We start from the raw sequence: 15,177 nt of genomic DNA, 5'->3' as shown, positions 1-15,177 counted from the left end.
TGACTCTTACTAAAAATACCCACAACACCATCTCAACCTTCCTCAGCCTGCAGTTCAGCTGCGTGGCCCCCAGTTCCCGATCCTGGTTCGACTCCAGCCCAAGCCTCCAGCAGGGCCCTCGGCCTGACGGGGGCTTTTAATGTCCGGACAGGCAGTTTTAATACTTTACCCCGCTGCGGCCTAGGGCGGTCCCTGCGCCCAGTCCCGCTCCCTCAGTCCCGGACGCTCCCCCTCCCCCGCTCAGCGCGCACCAGCAGGCGGAGACCAAGGGAACTCCTCGCTGCAGGAGCCCCGCCGCGCGCCCCACGCCCCTCCCCCGCCGGAAGCGCCCGCGCGCCCCGCCCCACGTGCGCCGGCCGGGGCCAGGCGGTTTCCGGTGCGCGCCGCGCGCCGTTTTGTCCCCGTCGCCGCCCCGTCCGCCCCGCCGCCATGGCGGCCCCGGGCCTGTCCAAGGCCGAGTACCTGCGGCGCTACCTGGGCGGGGCCGCGGCCGAGCCCGAGGGCGGCAGGCGCAAGCGGAGGAAGAAACCGCCGGGGAGCGGCGGCAGGGGGTGAGTGGCCCCGCTTCCGGGTCTTCCCCGGGGCCCCCTGCCTCGGGGCTGCCCGGCGCAAGTCCCGCCCCCAGGGCTCCTCGGGCCCCGCGCCGCTGCCCCCGGGTTCCCGAGCTCCGCAGTGGGGCCCCCCTTGCTCCCAGGGACCCCCCCCAGGGTCCCCCTGGCTCCCTTAGCCCCCCCTTGCTGCCAGGGACCCCCCCCAAGGGTCCCCCTGGCTCCCTTAGCCCCCCCTTGCTCCCAGGGACCCCCCTCCCCACCTCCCACCCCGCCCTAAGGGGTCCCCAGGCTCTCCCAGCCCTTAGCCCCCCCTTGCTCCCAGGGACCCCCCCAAGGGTCCCCCTGGCTCCCTGGGCCCCCCCTTGCTCCCAGGGACCCCCTTTCCCACCCCGCCCTAAGGGGTCCCCAGGCTCTCCCAGCCCTTAGCCCCCCTTGCTCCCAGGGACCCCCCTCAAGGGTCCCCCTGGCTCCCTTAGCCCCCCCTTGCTCCCAGGGACCCCACACCCCACCCTAAGGGGTCCCCAGGCTCTCCCAGCCCTTAGCTCGCCCTTGCTCCCAGGGACCCCCCCGCCCTAAGGGTCCCCCTGGCTCCCTTGGCCCCCCTTGCTGCGAGGGACCACCCTCTCCCGCCCTAAGGGTTCCTCTGGCTCCTCCAGACTTTCCCCAGGCTCCCTTACCCCCCCCCCCCAACGATTTTCCCCACAGCGCTTAGGGATGTGATTAAAGGGTTGAAAAATGTGCTGTATAGCAGCGATTCTCAACTAGGGGTACGCCAAGGTCCTCCAGAGCGTACATCAACTTATCTCGATATTTGCCTAGTTTTACAACAGACTACATAAAAAGCCCAGACAACGACTTGTTTACGGTGCTCTATAGACTATACACTGAAACGTATGTACAGTATTTATATTTCAGTTGATTATCTTACACTTATAAGATAAAAACGAGAAAGTCAGCCATTGTTCAGTACTGGTGTGCTGTGACACATCTATATTTTTATGTCTGATTTTGTAAGCAAGTAGTTTTTAAGGGAGGTGAAACTTCGGGGGTACGCAAGACAAATCAGACCCCTGAAAGTGGTACAGTAGTCTGGAAAGGTTGAGAGCCATTGCCTTATAGTGACAGACTCAAGGATCTCGGTCTATTTGGCTTAACAAAAAGAAGGTTAAGGGGTGACCTGGTTACAGTTTGTAAGAACCTAGGTGGGGAATAAATATGTGATAATGGGCTCTTCAATCTAGCAGAGAAAGGTAGAACTGGATGTTTTTCTAAAAGATCTGCTCTAGGAATTATTGTGGGAAAATTCCCTGGTCTATGCCATATAGGAGATCCAGGTTCTCAACCTGTTTACCTTTGTGGGCTGCATCCAATACTACCTGTGTGGCCCATAGGATGTCACATGGGCTGCTGCTCTGTGCTGATTGGGACATAAGCGGCCCATGGCTGCAGGTTGAGAACCTAGATCATCACAATGGTCCCTTCTGCCCTTGGAATCTATGAATCTGAGAGACCTCCTCCACTTCCACTCTGAAGGATCCCCAAGTAACCCCTTAACCATGGGGGCCCACCAGGCATCTCCTCCCTTCTGAGACCAGAACACTTGTGTCTACCCCTATCCCCAGGGTGTGTTTGGGGCTTGGGGCTTGTGTAGCTTTTTTTCTTGCTCCCCCTGCCCTGTTCACTGCATATGGGGAGAGGTATAGCTAGAGCATCACCCCTAGGTGGCTGATTGGGGGTGGTTGGTCTCACAGCAGTAGACTATGGGGATGCAAAATGCAACTGCTGTGTCTCTGAGGGTCCTTTCTTTGCCTGCCACCTGAGTTGCGTACATTGGACACACATGCCCCTTATTGCTTCATTCATTTGCTTTGTACTCCCTCCCATGAGCCATGGTCCTTTCCTAATGCCACTACCTTTCTCCCCCTCCTCTCAGGATGCGAATAGTGGATGATGATGTGAGCTGGAATAGCATTTCTGCTGCACAAGAGAAAGAGGAGGAGGAAGAGGATGAAGGGGATCTGCCTGTGGTGGGTACTCAAGGGTCAGGAGGCTTGTGCTATCAAAAACCAAAGTACTGATTTTATTGAGCACCCTTACAAACTTCCTGCTGTCATCATGGGGGGAAACACTTGCCAAGCAGTGCCCGGGGGAATGGCTGCCTGTGTAAGTGGACAAAGTGAATAACTTGTCTGGTTTAACTGTAGAGAGATCTGATTAGCATCCTAGAAAGAATGATACTTTGCATTCAGATTTTTTATATATGCATTGCAGTAGATCTAAAAGCTTAAAGCAAACTGGAGCCTCGTTCTGCTCGGCCTTGTACAACCGTCAGCAAAGGGAGCATTTAGTTTGTAAGCTGTTGGTGATAGGGACTGTTACTTACTACATCTCTGTCTTGCATTAAAAAAATTAACAAAACAACATTATAGCAAAAGGAGAGAGCAGCTGACCCTGCAGTGCTGCTGTTCTGTGAAGATGTTTCAGAAATAGGAAGTAAAATTGACCAATGGCATAAGTGGGTGCAACTCTGTTGGCCTTAATCAGTGTCAGATTTGTCCCAGAGCACGTGTGAAAGATGTGGCTGCACAAGGGCTGTGTTACACTACATGTCCCATAGAGAATCCAGGATGCGAGTGTCTAAAAGTAACTGAAAAGCACTTAGAGACCATTATGCTTCATGACTCATGTCCCTCTTCTGGGGTAATTGCTTCCGAGAGCAGAGATTCTCAACCTTTTTCCTTTGTGAGCCCCCCCAGCATGCTATAAAAACTCCCCGGCCCACCTCTGCTGCAACAGCTGGTTTTCTGCATATAAAAGCCAGGGCTGGCGTTAGGGGGTCACAAGCAGGGGAATTGCCTGGGGCCCCATGCCACAGGGGCCCCTGCAAAGCTACATTGCTCAGGCTTTAGCTTCAGCCCTGGGTGGTGGGGCTCAGGGACCTGGGCTTCAGCCCCATGCAGTGGGGCTTTGGGTTTCTGTCCTGGGCCCCAGCGAGTCTAATGCTAGCCCTGCTTGGAGGCCTCCCTGAAACCTGCTCGAGGCCCCCTTGGGGGCCAAGGACCCCTCGTTGAGAATTACTGTGCTAGAGCATATTTTCCTGTGCTTTGTCTATCTAGTTCAGGTTCCAATGACACACTGTAAGTAGACAGACTGTAACTAGCAACTTTTAGTAGGATGTTATTGAGTTAACAATCATATTTTTAAAAGCCTTTGTTTGAGTTACTAACAGCACCTGAGATACTGAAAGATTTTTAATGAGACTGATCAGTTTCACTTACTGCTTCTTTTGCGGTAGCCCATCTTCAATGTCTTGTGAACAGATACTGTTTAGATTTAAAACTTCCCTTCAAACAAATACAAACAAACAAAGTTCCCATTGGAATTGATAATTTTTTTTTTTTTTTGCTAATTCCTGTTTTTGAGCCAAATCTAAATTTTGATCTGAGACTGCTTGGCATGGTGGGTCTTTAGAGATTGATTTTTAAATGAAAAAGAAGCAGAGGAGAGCTGTTCCAAAACAAAAGCAACAGATGAGAGAAATATTTTGAAAAGTTTTAAAACAACCTCTTGTAATGAAATCAAATAAGCCTGTGCAATTGATGATGTGAGCTAGACTTTGCAACTTAAGTAGTAAGGGATGTGTTCTTTTCTAGAGTTACAGAGAACAACCCAGCATTTAATACATAGTCAGAGGCTTTAGCAATATTGTATGTTTTGATATCAATGTACAGGAAGTCTGTGCAGCAGAATAATGGAGGTTTACAGGCAAACCACATTAGTTGCCTGAATGTGTTTATTTTTGAGAGTAAAAAATCTCTTTGGTTCTAACTCTGCTACTTTACATTCAGGTGGCAGAGTTTATTGATGAGCGTCCAGAAGAAGTGAAACGGATGGAAGAATTCCGGACAAACAATAAATGGAAGCTTTTAGGAGGTAAGCTTGGAGTGGTGGTTTTGGTTGTTTTAGCCCCAGTAAAGTTTTCAGCTTGGTACAATACCCACAAATGTAGTAAGTCCTTGTTCCAAATAATTTACAATTAAAGATAGATATGTAGGAAATACTCTGTAACCCAGAGATGGAGAAGTCTTAGGTTTTATAGGGTTTTCATTCCATATTTCAATACATATGTCTTATGAGCCTTACAGAAGAAAAGAGCTTTCAGGAGGAACTTGACCAAAGAGAAGTGGTTTGGCTTAGAAGGGGTGTTCCACAGGAAAGAGGCAGCATGGAAAGTTGCATGTGGAAAGTGATAGAAGGAAATGAAGAGAGATTCAGGACTGGCATTTTACAGAGAACAGAGGGGCTGATGGGATACAGTGGGACACAGGATGAGATGCGGATGGGGGGACTTGTGAATGGGTTTGAAGATAAAGCCAAGACCTTCAGCTTGACTTCAGCAAGGTGATGCCCTGCAATTGTCAGGTTGTCATCGATGGAATTGAGGGTGAAAGTGAGCATAGTCATCATCTGCAGAAGATGTGAGGGCAGGGGCCCTCTTAGTTGATTGCAGGGAGCCCTGTCTGACTTCATCTAGGGAGCACATCTGGGCTAACTTTCCATTCCCTTCCCCTGAGTATATTGCCCCTGCAAGCTGAAAAATAAAACACCAACAGAAAAAGCATATACCTCACAAGTCCTGAGATGTGCTCTCATTTTATGGAGAAATCATAGGACTGGAAGGGACCTTGAGAGGTCATCTCGTCCAGTCCCCTGCACTCATGGCAGGACTAAGTATTATCTAGACCATCCCTGACAGGTGTTTGTCTAACCTGCTCTTAAAAATCTCCAGTGCTGGAGATTCAACAACCTCCTTAGGCAATTTATTCCAGTGCTTAACCACCCTGACAGGATGTTTTTTCTAATGTCCAACCTAAACCTCCCTGGCTGCAATTTAAGCCCATTGCTTCTTTTCCTATCCTCTGAGGTTAAGAAGAACAATTTTTCTCCCTCCTCCTTGTAACAACATTTTATGTACTTGAAAACTGTTATCATGTCCCCTCTGTCTTCCCTCATAGGTCATGTTTTCTAGACTTTTACTCATTTTTGTTGCTCTTCTATGGACTTTCTCCAATTTGTCCACATCTTCCCTGAAATGTGGCGCCCAGAACTGGACACAATATTCCAGTTGAGGCATAACCAGCGCAGAATAGAGTGGAAGAATTACTTCTCTCGTCTTGCTTACAACACTTCTGCTAATACATCCCAGAATGATGTTCGCTTTTTTTGCAACAGTGTTAGACTGTTGACTCATATTTAGCTTGTGGTCCACTATGACGAGAGTCTAAGTGATGATCTTTTCTTTTTTTAGATCAGAATGAAGATTCACAAAGCTCAGACCTTTCTCTAGCTGCCAAGTCTATAGCAAGGTATGGGGCTTTGCCTGGGGTCGTGGTTACCAGGTTCTTTTTTATTTTGTATAATACTTTGTTTTCAGTGTTGCCCCTTTTATCACAGGTTCTCACAGTACTTTACAGTTAAGCCTTATGATGTAGGAAAGGGATATATGAGGATTGCTTTATTCAGTCCTAAAATGCATTCACCTCTGGGGGAGAATGCAGTAACTGTCTATTACAGTGTACAGAAATACTACACAACACCTTAACACAGGAAGCAGAAAATGTTGGTGACTGCGTGCTGCCAAGCAAAGCTGGAATGTGATGAGGACAGTAGAGTTCCCTCGTTTTCATAACAGCCTTGGGATCTTTATATTCTCGTATGACTCCTAAAAACATTCCGACTGCCCATAATAGTGGAAGGGGCTGAAACAGATTTTAAGTATCATGTTGGTCATAAAGTGATTCTGGTAGAACTTAAATGCCAACGCGGCCGGAGCTCAGAGGGCCCAGGTATAGGAGCCCTTTTGGGGTTTTTGTGTGGTAGTGACAGATCAGAGGTGACAAGTGCAGGAATTAATCTGTGTGAACGTCTGTCTGTGAAACTGAGAACCAAATGCGAATTGGTAACCAGCGCTCCATTCAGGAGGGCTATTAACACCCTTTAAACCCCCGCTGGCTGCTTTACAAACCCCTTGTTTTGTTTTTATTTCCAGTTCAGAAACCACAAAACAAAAGAAAATTAAACACTCGTCTGAACCATCACCTCCCAGGAGAGGTCGCCATGATTCACCTGAGAGCTCTCCACCCAGGAAGCAGCGTCATGATTCTTCAGATGAGTCTCCATCCAGGAATCAGCGCCGCGACTCGCCGGACCTGTCGCCGCCCCGGCGGGGCCGCCGCGACTCGCCGGACCTGTCGCCGCCCCGGCGGGGCCGCCGCGACTCGCCGGACCTGTCGCCGCCCCGGCGGGGCCGCCGCGACTCGCCGGACCTGTCGCCGCCCCGGCGGGGCCGCCGCGACTCGCCGGACCTGTCGCCGCCCCGGCGGGGCCGCCGCGACTCGCCGGACCTGTCGCCGCCCCGGCGGGGCCGCCGCGACTCGCCGGACCTGTCGCCGCCCCGGTGGGGCCGCCGCGACTCAGTGTCAGGGAAAAAAAGCAACAAAACTATGGACAAATCGCTACCAGGAGGAATCCAAGGAGAGCGATCTAATCTGAGATCCGGCTTCCCACACAAGTCCTCATCGCATCATAAGCAGCAGATAACTCCAGATCTTTCACCCCCCAGGAAGAACAGAGACAATTCTGACCTAGCCACATCACCATGTCAGAGAAAGAGAACTGGATCACCTAATGGGCTGAAAAAACAAAGCAGCACAAGAGGTGAGTGTGTATGAGATCATCCAGCGCTAGCCGGGTGCTCTTGGGAACAGCAAGTCACTCAAGTTCGTGTTATTTCTAAACGTTTGTCAGGCCCCAGTCTGTGACCATGTTTGAACACTGCTGCCAGCTGTGGGATTTGGAATCAGTGTTTCACACTTTCCCTTGGTATGTTAAAGATGGTAGGACTTGGACTTATCTTACAACAAGTACAAAAATCCCCAGTAACGAAAGTTTTGTAATGATAAAGCTAAGTCTCTCAGTCCCGTTCTGCACAGACTTAGCAAGGGGTTAAAAATCAACTCAAAGTGCCTATATCAGAGGCAAATTCAAGTAAAAGGAACCTCACGGAAAGAGAAGAATATTTCCAACACGTGTTAGTGAATGTTAATAATATCCTTTTTCCCTGCACATGAAGAGGTGGCCTTAGGGACAGCTGACCTAGCCCATGCTGATGGGAAATAGCTCAATCAGGAACGAAGCTGTTGGAGCAATGCTGATTATACCTAAGTACTTACCAGTATTTTTATAGGTGTAGAAGAGGGATTTTCAAAATAATGTCCAGGACCAGTTGGGGCTGTTCTTAGAGTTTGATACAGAGTTCTAAAAGGAGTGCCCAGGCAGGGCTTAGCTGTCTGTGTACCCTATTATCACATGGCTTGTTTAACATCTCTTCTGGTTTCCAAAACTGGCTAGTTTAGCTCTGCAGAGATGCACCACAGACGCTAGCGTGTCCAGGCTTTTACAGGGCTCCAAATTGTATTTCTTCTGTGATTATAATTTCATATCTCTGTATTATTGCAGGCGTTTCTCCAGCCAATAAAAAGCCTAAACAGGCTCTGTCGCCTAAAAGGCGCAAGAGGCATGACTCTGATTCTTCACTGCCACGGAAGAGTTCCCAGGATTCCTCTGATTCTGACCTTTCCCCCCTTCGGAACAGTCGCAGACCAGGCCTGCTACACCGTGACTCCCACTCCAAACTCTCTCCTCCCAAGAGGAATCAGAACACATCTTCGGATTCTGATTTATCTCCTCCCCGAAGGAGTCAGGCAGCTGGAAAGAAACTCCACAGTTCAAGGAGCTCTCCTAGCCTCTTGCCTCCTCGTCGAGGCCCAGATTCTAAAAGATCTTTTCAGGGGGAGAGAGGAGAGGACCAGAGGGTAAGCTTGTAAGGTATACGTTTCCCACGCTGCCCTCCTTACATGCCTCACCCCGTCCTGCAGTGAGCATTGGTAAGGATGAGTGATTAGCTTTGTCCTCTTGGCCCACTCAGTCTTTGTGTGTCTGCTGAGAGTGCCCACAAGGGGGCCAGTTATTGCCCCGGGGAGGGAGGTGGCTTGGTGATATGGGCATTTCTCCTAAGAACTGGACTGAGATCACCAGCTCATTACATGGATGGGCCTCCACAGCCTTCAGCTAGTGATAATGTGTGGTATCCCTTTTGGATTTGCAGGCCAGCCAGATGCTGTCTGGGGGTAAAGCTGGCTTGGTGTCAGCCGACCTGCTGCGGAGAGAACAGCAGGAGCACAGGAGACATGACAGAAATAACAAACACTTGGAAGGTAAAGAGTTAATGAGACTGTAATGGGCATCAACTTCCTTCAACCTACAGCCTGGTTCCTACTGCTTTTTTCTGTGCTAGTCGTAGGGGTTTTGGGTGTGGTGGGCCCTGGCTGAAGTGATTCTCTGTGGGGTAGCATCTAGGCACTCTGAAAGGCCTTCGAAGGGCCTGTAAAGCCCCTTCATTTTCAGTTTAAATCGATTTTTACTAAAAAAGTCGCAGGTTTTACAAAAAGTATTCACTTTTTTTTCTCATTTTCACCATACTTTTGTATCATTCAAATACATAAAAAAAACTTGTTTTATTAGGAAAATACAAGACATTGCATGAGATATATGTATTACGATAATACAATACTCTGCGTGTGTGTACATGCAAAATTGCTTGTTGAAGTAAGGCTACGTATTAACCTAGATAAGGTACACACAATAAACAAACAGGCACGCATGCAAGCTCTGAAGTGCGTGTGTGTGCATCCGAACATACTGATAAATCTCATGCCGACCATGTACACATTTCAAGCTGTTAGCAGCTAGCGGTTTAAAGATTTGACACACTAAAATGGGAAGAAAACTAAAATCTATATCAGAATACATTTCAGAACACAAGGAGGTATTCAAAAGTTTAAAAAAAACTCAAAATCAGGAGAAAAGGATGAAGTTGAGTGTATGCGCGGCAAATGGTGTCGCCCAATTATTAAATGTAAATATTTATAGGTTAATAGTTCTAAGTCTACAACAGTAAACTGTTTATTCAAATGAAAAGTTTTGTTTGGGGATTAGCAATATATTGTTTTCTTAAACTCAGAAGTGGCATTGTGTTTTGAGTTCTGTTTTAGTTCTGTAGCAAACCACATTGAACGGAATTCAAAGCGGTAATCCATCTACTGAATACTTTTTTCCCATCTTTCCGTTCACCAAAATAAACCCTGATACTTACCTAGAAACATTATTAATAGTTTTTTGCACTGATTTTCACCTGTTTTTGGTGTTGTGGTAATAAACACTGATAAATTCCTGGGAAAAATTAAATAAAAACTGAAAACAAAGGGCCCTAGGCCTGTAAAGTAAATGAAATGTAAATGGTGGAACCCCCCCCACCCCCGAGCACTGCTCCCCATGAAATAATAATAGAGAGGGCTGAAGCTTTTGGGACTTGCATCAGGGTGCTAGGCAGGCTCAGGGAGCACTTCTTAAAAGAACAGGGTCAGACTGAGATTTGAAGAGGCCTACCTACAAGGACAGTTGTGGTCAGTGGCTAGAAACTGGTGGTTGTGGTTCTGTTGTTATTGGTTGGTGACCTTTTTCTGAGGCTGGAATACTGTAAAAACAAAAAAATATACATCAACCAACCAAAACACAAGGCTCTTGAAGTGCGTAGAAATGATTAACTGAATTGACTGAGATCTTGGAAATGTTCTAAAATGACTAACCTGCACCTTCTCATGTCTTCAGATGAATCCCAAAATGCTGAAACAGTCTTTCGAGACAAATCAGGCCGCAAGAGGGACCTTACGCAGGAACGACTTGAACAGCAGAAGAAGGCGGAGGCGAAATCTGAGAGAGATGAGCTGTATGCCAAGTGGGGCAAGGGGTAAGAAGCCCCAGAGTTCAATAGCAAACTGCTCAGTCCTTCTGTTCCATGGCATAATATCCCCTCCCCCTAATGATGTAACACCTCTGTTTCCAACAAAGATGGCCATTTTGATGGTGGTTTGAGTGATATGGATGCAGGCCCACTTGTGACTGGAGTGAGATCACTGGACTCCTTTCCCAGGGAGCACTGACCAGGCACTGAGATTCTGGATTTGAACCTGTGACCTGGACACCAAATGTTCTCTGTCATCTTAGAGATCTCTTGAATCTTCCTGTCCAGCACTGGTGTGTGGAGTGTGAGTGCCGTACACTTGTTGGTAGCACAGGATTGCAGTCAGCCAAGCACACTGAGCAAGCAGTAGGATGTGCCCTGGGTCTGACTTGCTCTAACATAAGGCTTCGTATGTTTCTTTTCAAGCCTGGCTCAGAGTAGGCAGCAGCAGCAGAATGTGGAGGATGCAGTAAAGGAGATGCAGAAGCCATTGGCTCGTTACATTGATGACCAAGACTTGGATCAGATGCTTCGAGAGAAGGAAAGAGAAGGGGACCCCATGGCTAACTTCATCAAAAAGAAGAAAGCCAAAGAGAGCAAGGATAAGAGAGGTTGGTTTGTATTTGTTATGGCAGTTCAGGGCTCCAGTGATTGCACTGGTGAACAAGGCTGCTGTGAATAAATACACAGCACAAGACTCACCGTAACAGATCAGTCTGTTTCTGGTGGATGTTAGTGCAGTAGTGGTAATAACTCACTGTACTGTTGTTTGCCAGCTGTGGTCTGATTGGCTTAGAGACCAGGTGAACAACAGTGCTATGGTCTTATGAACCAACAGAGTTAAACTAGATTAAAGGTGGTATTTGGAAGTTGCCTCCATGAATAATGGTCAGTGCTCAGCGGGCTGGCTGGCTGGCTCAGCATTCAGCGCTTGTGTGTGTACACTGGTTTCGACTGATGTTAACATAACCACATGGTTGGGCTGAAATAGTAATGGATTATATTGTTGCTTTTCTCTGTCTCTAGAGAAGCCCAGGTACAATGGACCAGCACCTCCCCTGAACAGGTTTAACTTATGGCCTGGGTATCGCTGGGATGGAGTGGACAGGTAGGCATTCCTGTTAAGTTTGCGGCGGTAGAGGTAGTAGATGGGCCTCTGCCCTGAAGAGCTTACCCTGAGCTCAGGGGATAACCCAGACAAAGGCATGGGGGAAGCATGCTGTACTGCCTGCACACAAAGGCGTTTGCACACAGTCTCTTGGCTTAATGAGCTTCCAAAGCTTTTTTTTTTTTTAATGATGTGAATTTCATGCCAGAGTGAGGTGCTGGCTCAACGCCCCGAAAGACCAGAGTTCTCTGTTGACCAGCACAAGGGGAGCAGCCTGGGTAAGCAGCACTGCAGGCTTCTCGTTAGAGCTGCTTGAATTTTTGGGGCGTGAAAATGGCTTTTCAGTGATACCGAAAAATGTTTGCCTTGGCAATTTTACAAATCGTTGGTCAAATTGAAATGACCAACTATTGGGTTTCAGGTTTTTGCAGGTGCATGCCCCTTCCTCTTTTCCCCTTTCCCATCCTCCCCCTCTTTTTTTCCCCAGTGAGGTGGGAGGAGGACCCCAACCGGTCTTTTCTGTATTGATTATAACTTTTTTTTTTTTTCATTTTTAGATGAAAAATCAAAAACTTCCATGAAATGTATGTTTTTAATTTTTCACAGAAAATACTTGCCATTTTCTTACCATCTGTGCTTTCCACACCCTGCTCTCCCCCTTGCTAATATGCCTCAGTGCTGACATTTGCAGACCCTTGCTATGGTGAGCTGGGAGACCAATCTCCATAGTTTGTCCGTCTTGCCAATGTGGGGATACGTGGCTTTTGCAGTCAGGACATCTATCGTTAGAAACTGGAAGGAGTCTCGCCTAATTTGCTGTACAGTGGCCACTGAACTGCCACCAGATGGCACCAGCTGTTGTTAACTATGGATGGAGCTGAAACTGAGCCAGCAATCTAGAAATGGAGGGGAGCTTGAGCAATCTGGTCATTCCAAAAGGTTTCATTTCTCAGAAATGGCTTGGTAAAGTATATTGTGCACCAACCCACACTCTTGTTGATGTTATTTTGTAGGTCCAATGGGTTTGAACAGAAGCGCTTTGCCAGGCTAGCCAGCAAGAAGGCAGTTCAGGAGCTTGCATATAAATGGAGTGTTGAGGACATGTAAACAAAAGAGAGAACCAAATGGAAGACTGCTCCTGGCTCCCTGGCAGGGAGGAAGAGAGACCTCAGTACACCTAATGCCGTTGCAAGAGCTGTAAGAAATGGCTTATTCTTCCCTGAACACCTCTTCTCCATAGCATTTAGTGTTAAAGAGGACTACCTGGGGATGACAAGGCTGCCTCTAAAGGAAAGTTCAAGATGTTCCTGGAAGAGGATGAAAACAGGTCACTCTGTCCAGGCAGGCAGAGAGGAGAAGGGGGAAACTTTGGGTCCCTTGAGCACAGAGAAGAACTTCTACAGCTTTACTGCAAGCAGCCAACAGGTTGAATGCAGAGGCAAAGTGCAGTATCCTGCTACCTGCAGGAGCTGTTCTGCTCTCTTGGACCTGCTGTGAGATGCAGAAGAGACACCAGTTTCTGGCATTAATATTTTTTTAACAAATTATATATAAATACATTTGTAACCCTATTTTCAGCCAAACTCCTGGTCCCCTGGAGGTGTTTTTGGGATCTGTTGGTTTTCAGTTGTGTCCCAAATCTCAGGTGCTTCTCTGGGGTGCGGAGAGGATTAAAGAAAACTACTTCATAGAATAATTATGCTTTTGCGTGTCAAGATTGTAAACCGAAAGTTGAGATTTCAGCTGTGGGGAGCTCAACAGGTATTTGTAGGCAGTGGTGGCAGCTCGTGCTTTAATACCATCAGCTGGCTTGTCGCTGTTGTGCCTCAGAAAGTCTGCCTGATGTCATTGCTAAGGAGCCTGAAGTGGCTTTTCTGTCCCGCAATGTGTGGATTCCTCGACTGGCAGTGAAAGTTGTAAAGCAGAAGCCCCTCTTGCTCTTAGCTGTGAGCTAAGCTAAGTAGACGAATATTTCCTACAATGCCTTGTTCCATATGGTGTAACATCACTATCTGGTCCCTTCCTAAATGGGGTTTTTTGAGAGAGGGGTGTGGGGGAGAAACTCTTTTGTTGTATTTGACAAAAAACCCATCCTGGCTAAAAGCTCTGGCAGTTGGTCTGGGTTAACTGCTTATGGAAAGATGCAGGTAATGGTGGATTTAAATGTACTACCCTGAATGTGATTTTCTTTTGAGTATCTGATGGCAAGGGGTTGGTCTCTATCGAGCGGTCTGATAGTAACAGCTAGCTTGGCAGTTGCATAGTCACAGCCTTGCTGTTTGCACGTTTGTTTAAACCTGAAATCTAACTTTCAGAACAGATGACCACTCTGCCAAGACTCTGAGCCACAGTTAAGGGAGAGACAATGTGGCCTGGTCCCTCCTGTTGAGAAAGCACCTCTGATCTCACAGGCAGCTGGAGTTTTCTCTTGTTTACTTTGCAGAGAGAAGGTGTTGAATGCCCCAGCTGTTTCCATGGAAGGTCCTTGCCTTAGTAGCAGTCTGGGTCTTGGGATAGGAATTAGGCTCCCATGGTTCTCATGCTGCATGAGAGTGCTGGGTGGGAAGTATAGTGCAAACGTTTTCTTAGGAAATGTGATTCTTGGGGTGGTGCTTTCTCCTGGTCAAAAGGTCATGCTCCTTTTTTATTTAACAGGTTAAATTTCTAGCAGTCCTGTAACCTGGATGTACAATTGTAAATAATAACTTTGTTTTTTAGCTGGCTCTTTGTGTGGGGTGGTTTTTTTAAACTTTAAACCTACAGCAGGGGTTAAGTTGGCATAGGTGTGTCTCTCAGGGGTGTGGATTTTTCAGACCCCTGAGACAAGTAGCTCTACCGATTTAAGTTCCTGGTGAAGACCAGCTCCAAACACAAATACATGTATAAGATAAATGTATGCATGGCACAGACATCATATTATAATCGTTCACAACAGTTACAATTAAGTTTGAATTGGTGATTAAAAAAAATTAACCCTTGGATTTTTTAAGTCAATGTAAGTTGTAGGCCTTTGCCCTCTTGAGATAGACGTATATAAATAGACTTTTGTTTTTGTCATCTGATTTTTCTGATAAGTCACGTGCTGCTGGTGCTCCTCTGTTACTCCAGCTTTGCAGAAAACTACTGTTTGGCATTGTTCAGATAGAAAGTTGGAAACGCTCCTTTTGCTGAGGAATGCATATCTGTCTAATCAGGACCATTTAAGTGCTAACACTAAGCACAAACAATTTTTATTTTCTTTAAAATAAAATGCAAAATAATAGGCTAACGCACTCTGAAAGCTAGTGTTAAAATATTAGAAGTTATTAAAGGTAAAATTCCTACAGAATCCTTAAACAAACAGGAAATACAATGAAATTAGGTACAATTATTGTGTAATTTCAATGGATATTACATTTGTATTGCTGTATCTTAAGAAACAAATACCACATCCATGCACAACAGCCAAATTAATAGTAGCTATTCTGAGTGTGCATCTGCACTGTGATCGGAGGTGATTGCTTACCCGCACTAGCTTTAATCTCGCTAACCTGGCTAAAAGGCAGCGAAGACATGCAGGCTGTACAAGCCTGCCAAGAACCCTTGGTATGTACTTGTGTATCTATTCTGTGCTGCTGCGTCTTTGTTTTTAGCCACGCTAGCTAGATTAAAGTTAG

The 15,177-nt window shown here is 47.1% G+C and overlaps 1 protein-coding gene across 1 annotated transcript; it reads left to right on the top strand.

The window, feature by feature from the left end:
• The first annotated feature begins 375 nt into the window (after nucleotides 1–375).
• BUD13 (BUD13 spliceosome associated protein) lies at nucleotides 376–14,244 on the top strand. Its single transcript, XM_048827257.2, has 11 exons — nucleotides 376–551; nucleotides 2,485–2,578; nucleotides 4,400–4,484; nucleotides 5,860–5,917; nucleotides 6,601–7,268; nucleotides 8,070–8,425; nucleotides 8,719–8,827; nucleotides 10,281–10,419; nucleotides 10,840–11,024; nucleotides 11,440–11,521; nucleotides 12,535–14,244. Exons 1-11 carry the CDS (start codon nucleotides 430–432, stop codon nucleotides 12,626–12,628), a joined length of 1,992 nt encoding a protein of 663 aa, XP_048683214.2. The 5' UTR covers nucleotides 376–429; the 3' UTR covers nucleotides 12,629–14,244.
• Nucleotides 14,245–15,177: the final 933 nt, after the last annotated feature.

The sequence above is a fragment of the Caretta caretta genome, chromosome 22 (assembly GCF_965140235.1).
Source record: "Caretta caretta isolate rCarCar2 chromosome 22, rCarCar1.hap1, whole genome shotgun sequence".
In the NCBI taxonomy this organism is placed as follows: Eukaryota; Metazoa; Chordata; order Testudines; family Cheloniidae; genus Caretta; species Caretta caretta.
The sequence above is the reverse complement of the archived record's forward strand: the minus strand, read 5'-3'. Positions and strand labels throughout refer to the sequence as shown.

Excerpts from the sequence above, each read along its gene's own strand:
- BUD13 (XM_048827257.2), top strand. The coding sequence starts at position 430 with ATGGCGGCCCCGGGCCTGTCCAAGGCCGAGTACCTGCGGCGCTACCTG. Across the intron at positions 7,269-8,069 it reads AAAACAAAGCAGCACAAGAG|GCGTTTCTCCAGCCAATAAA; the intron begins GTGAGTGTGTAT and ends GTATTATTGCAG. Across the intron at positions 8,828-10,280 it reads AAATAACAAACACTTGGAAG|ATGAATCCCAAAATGCTGAA; the intron begins GTAAAGAGTTAA and ends TCATGTCTTCAG.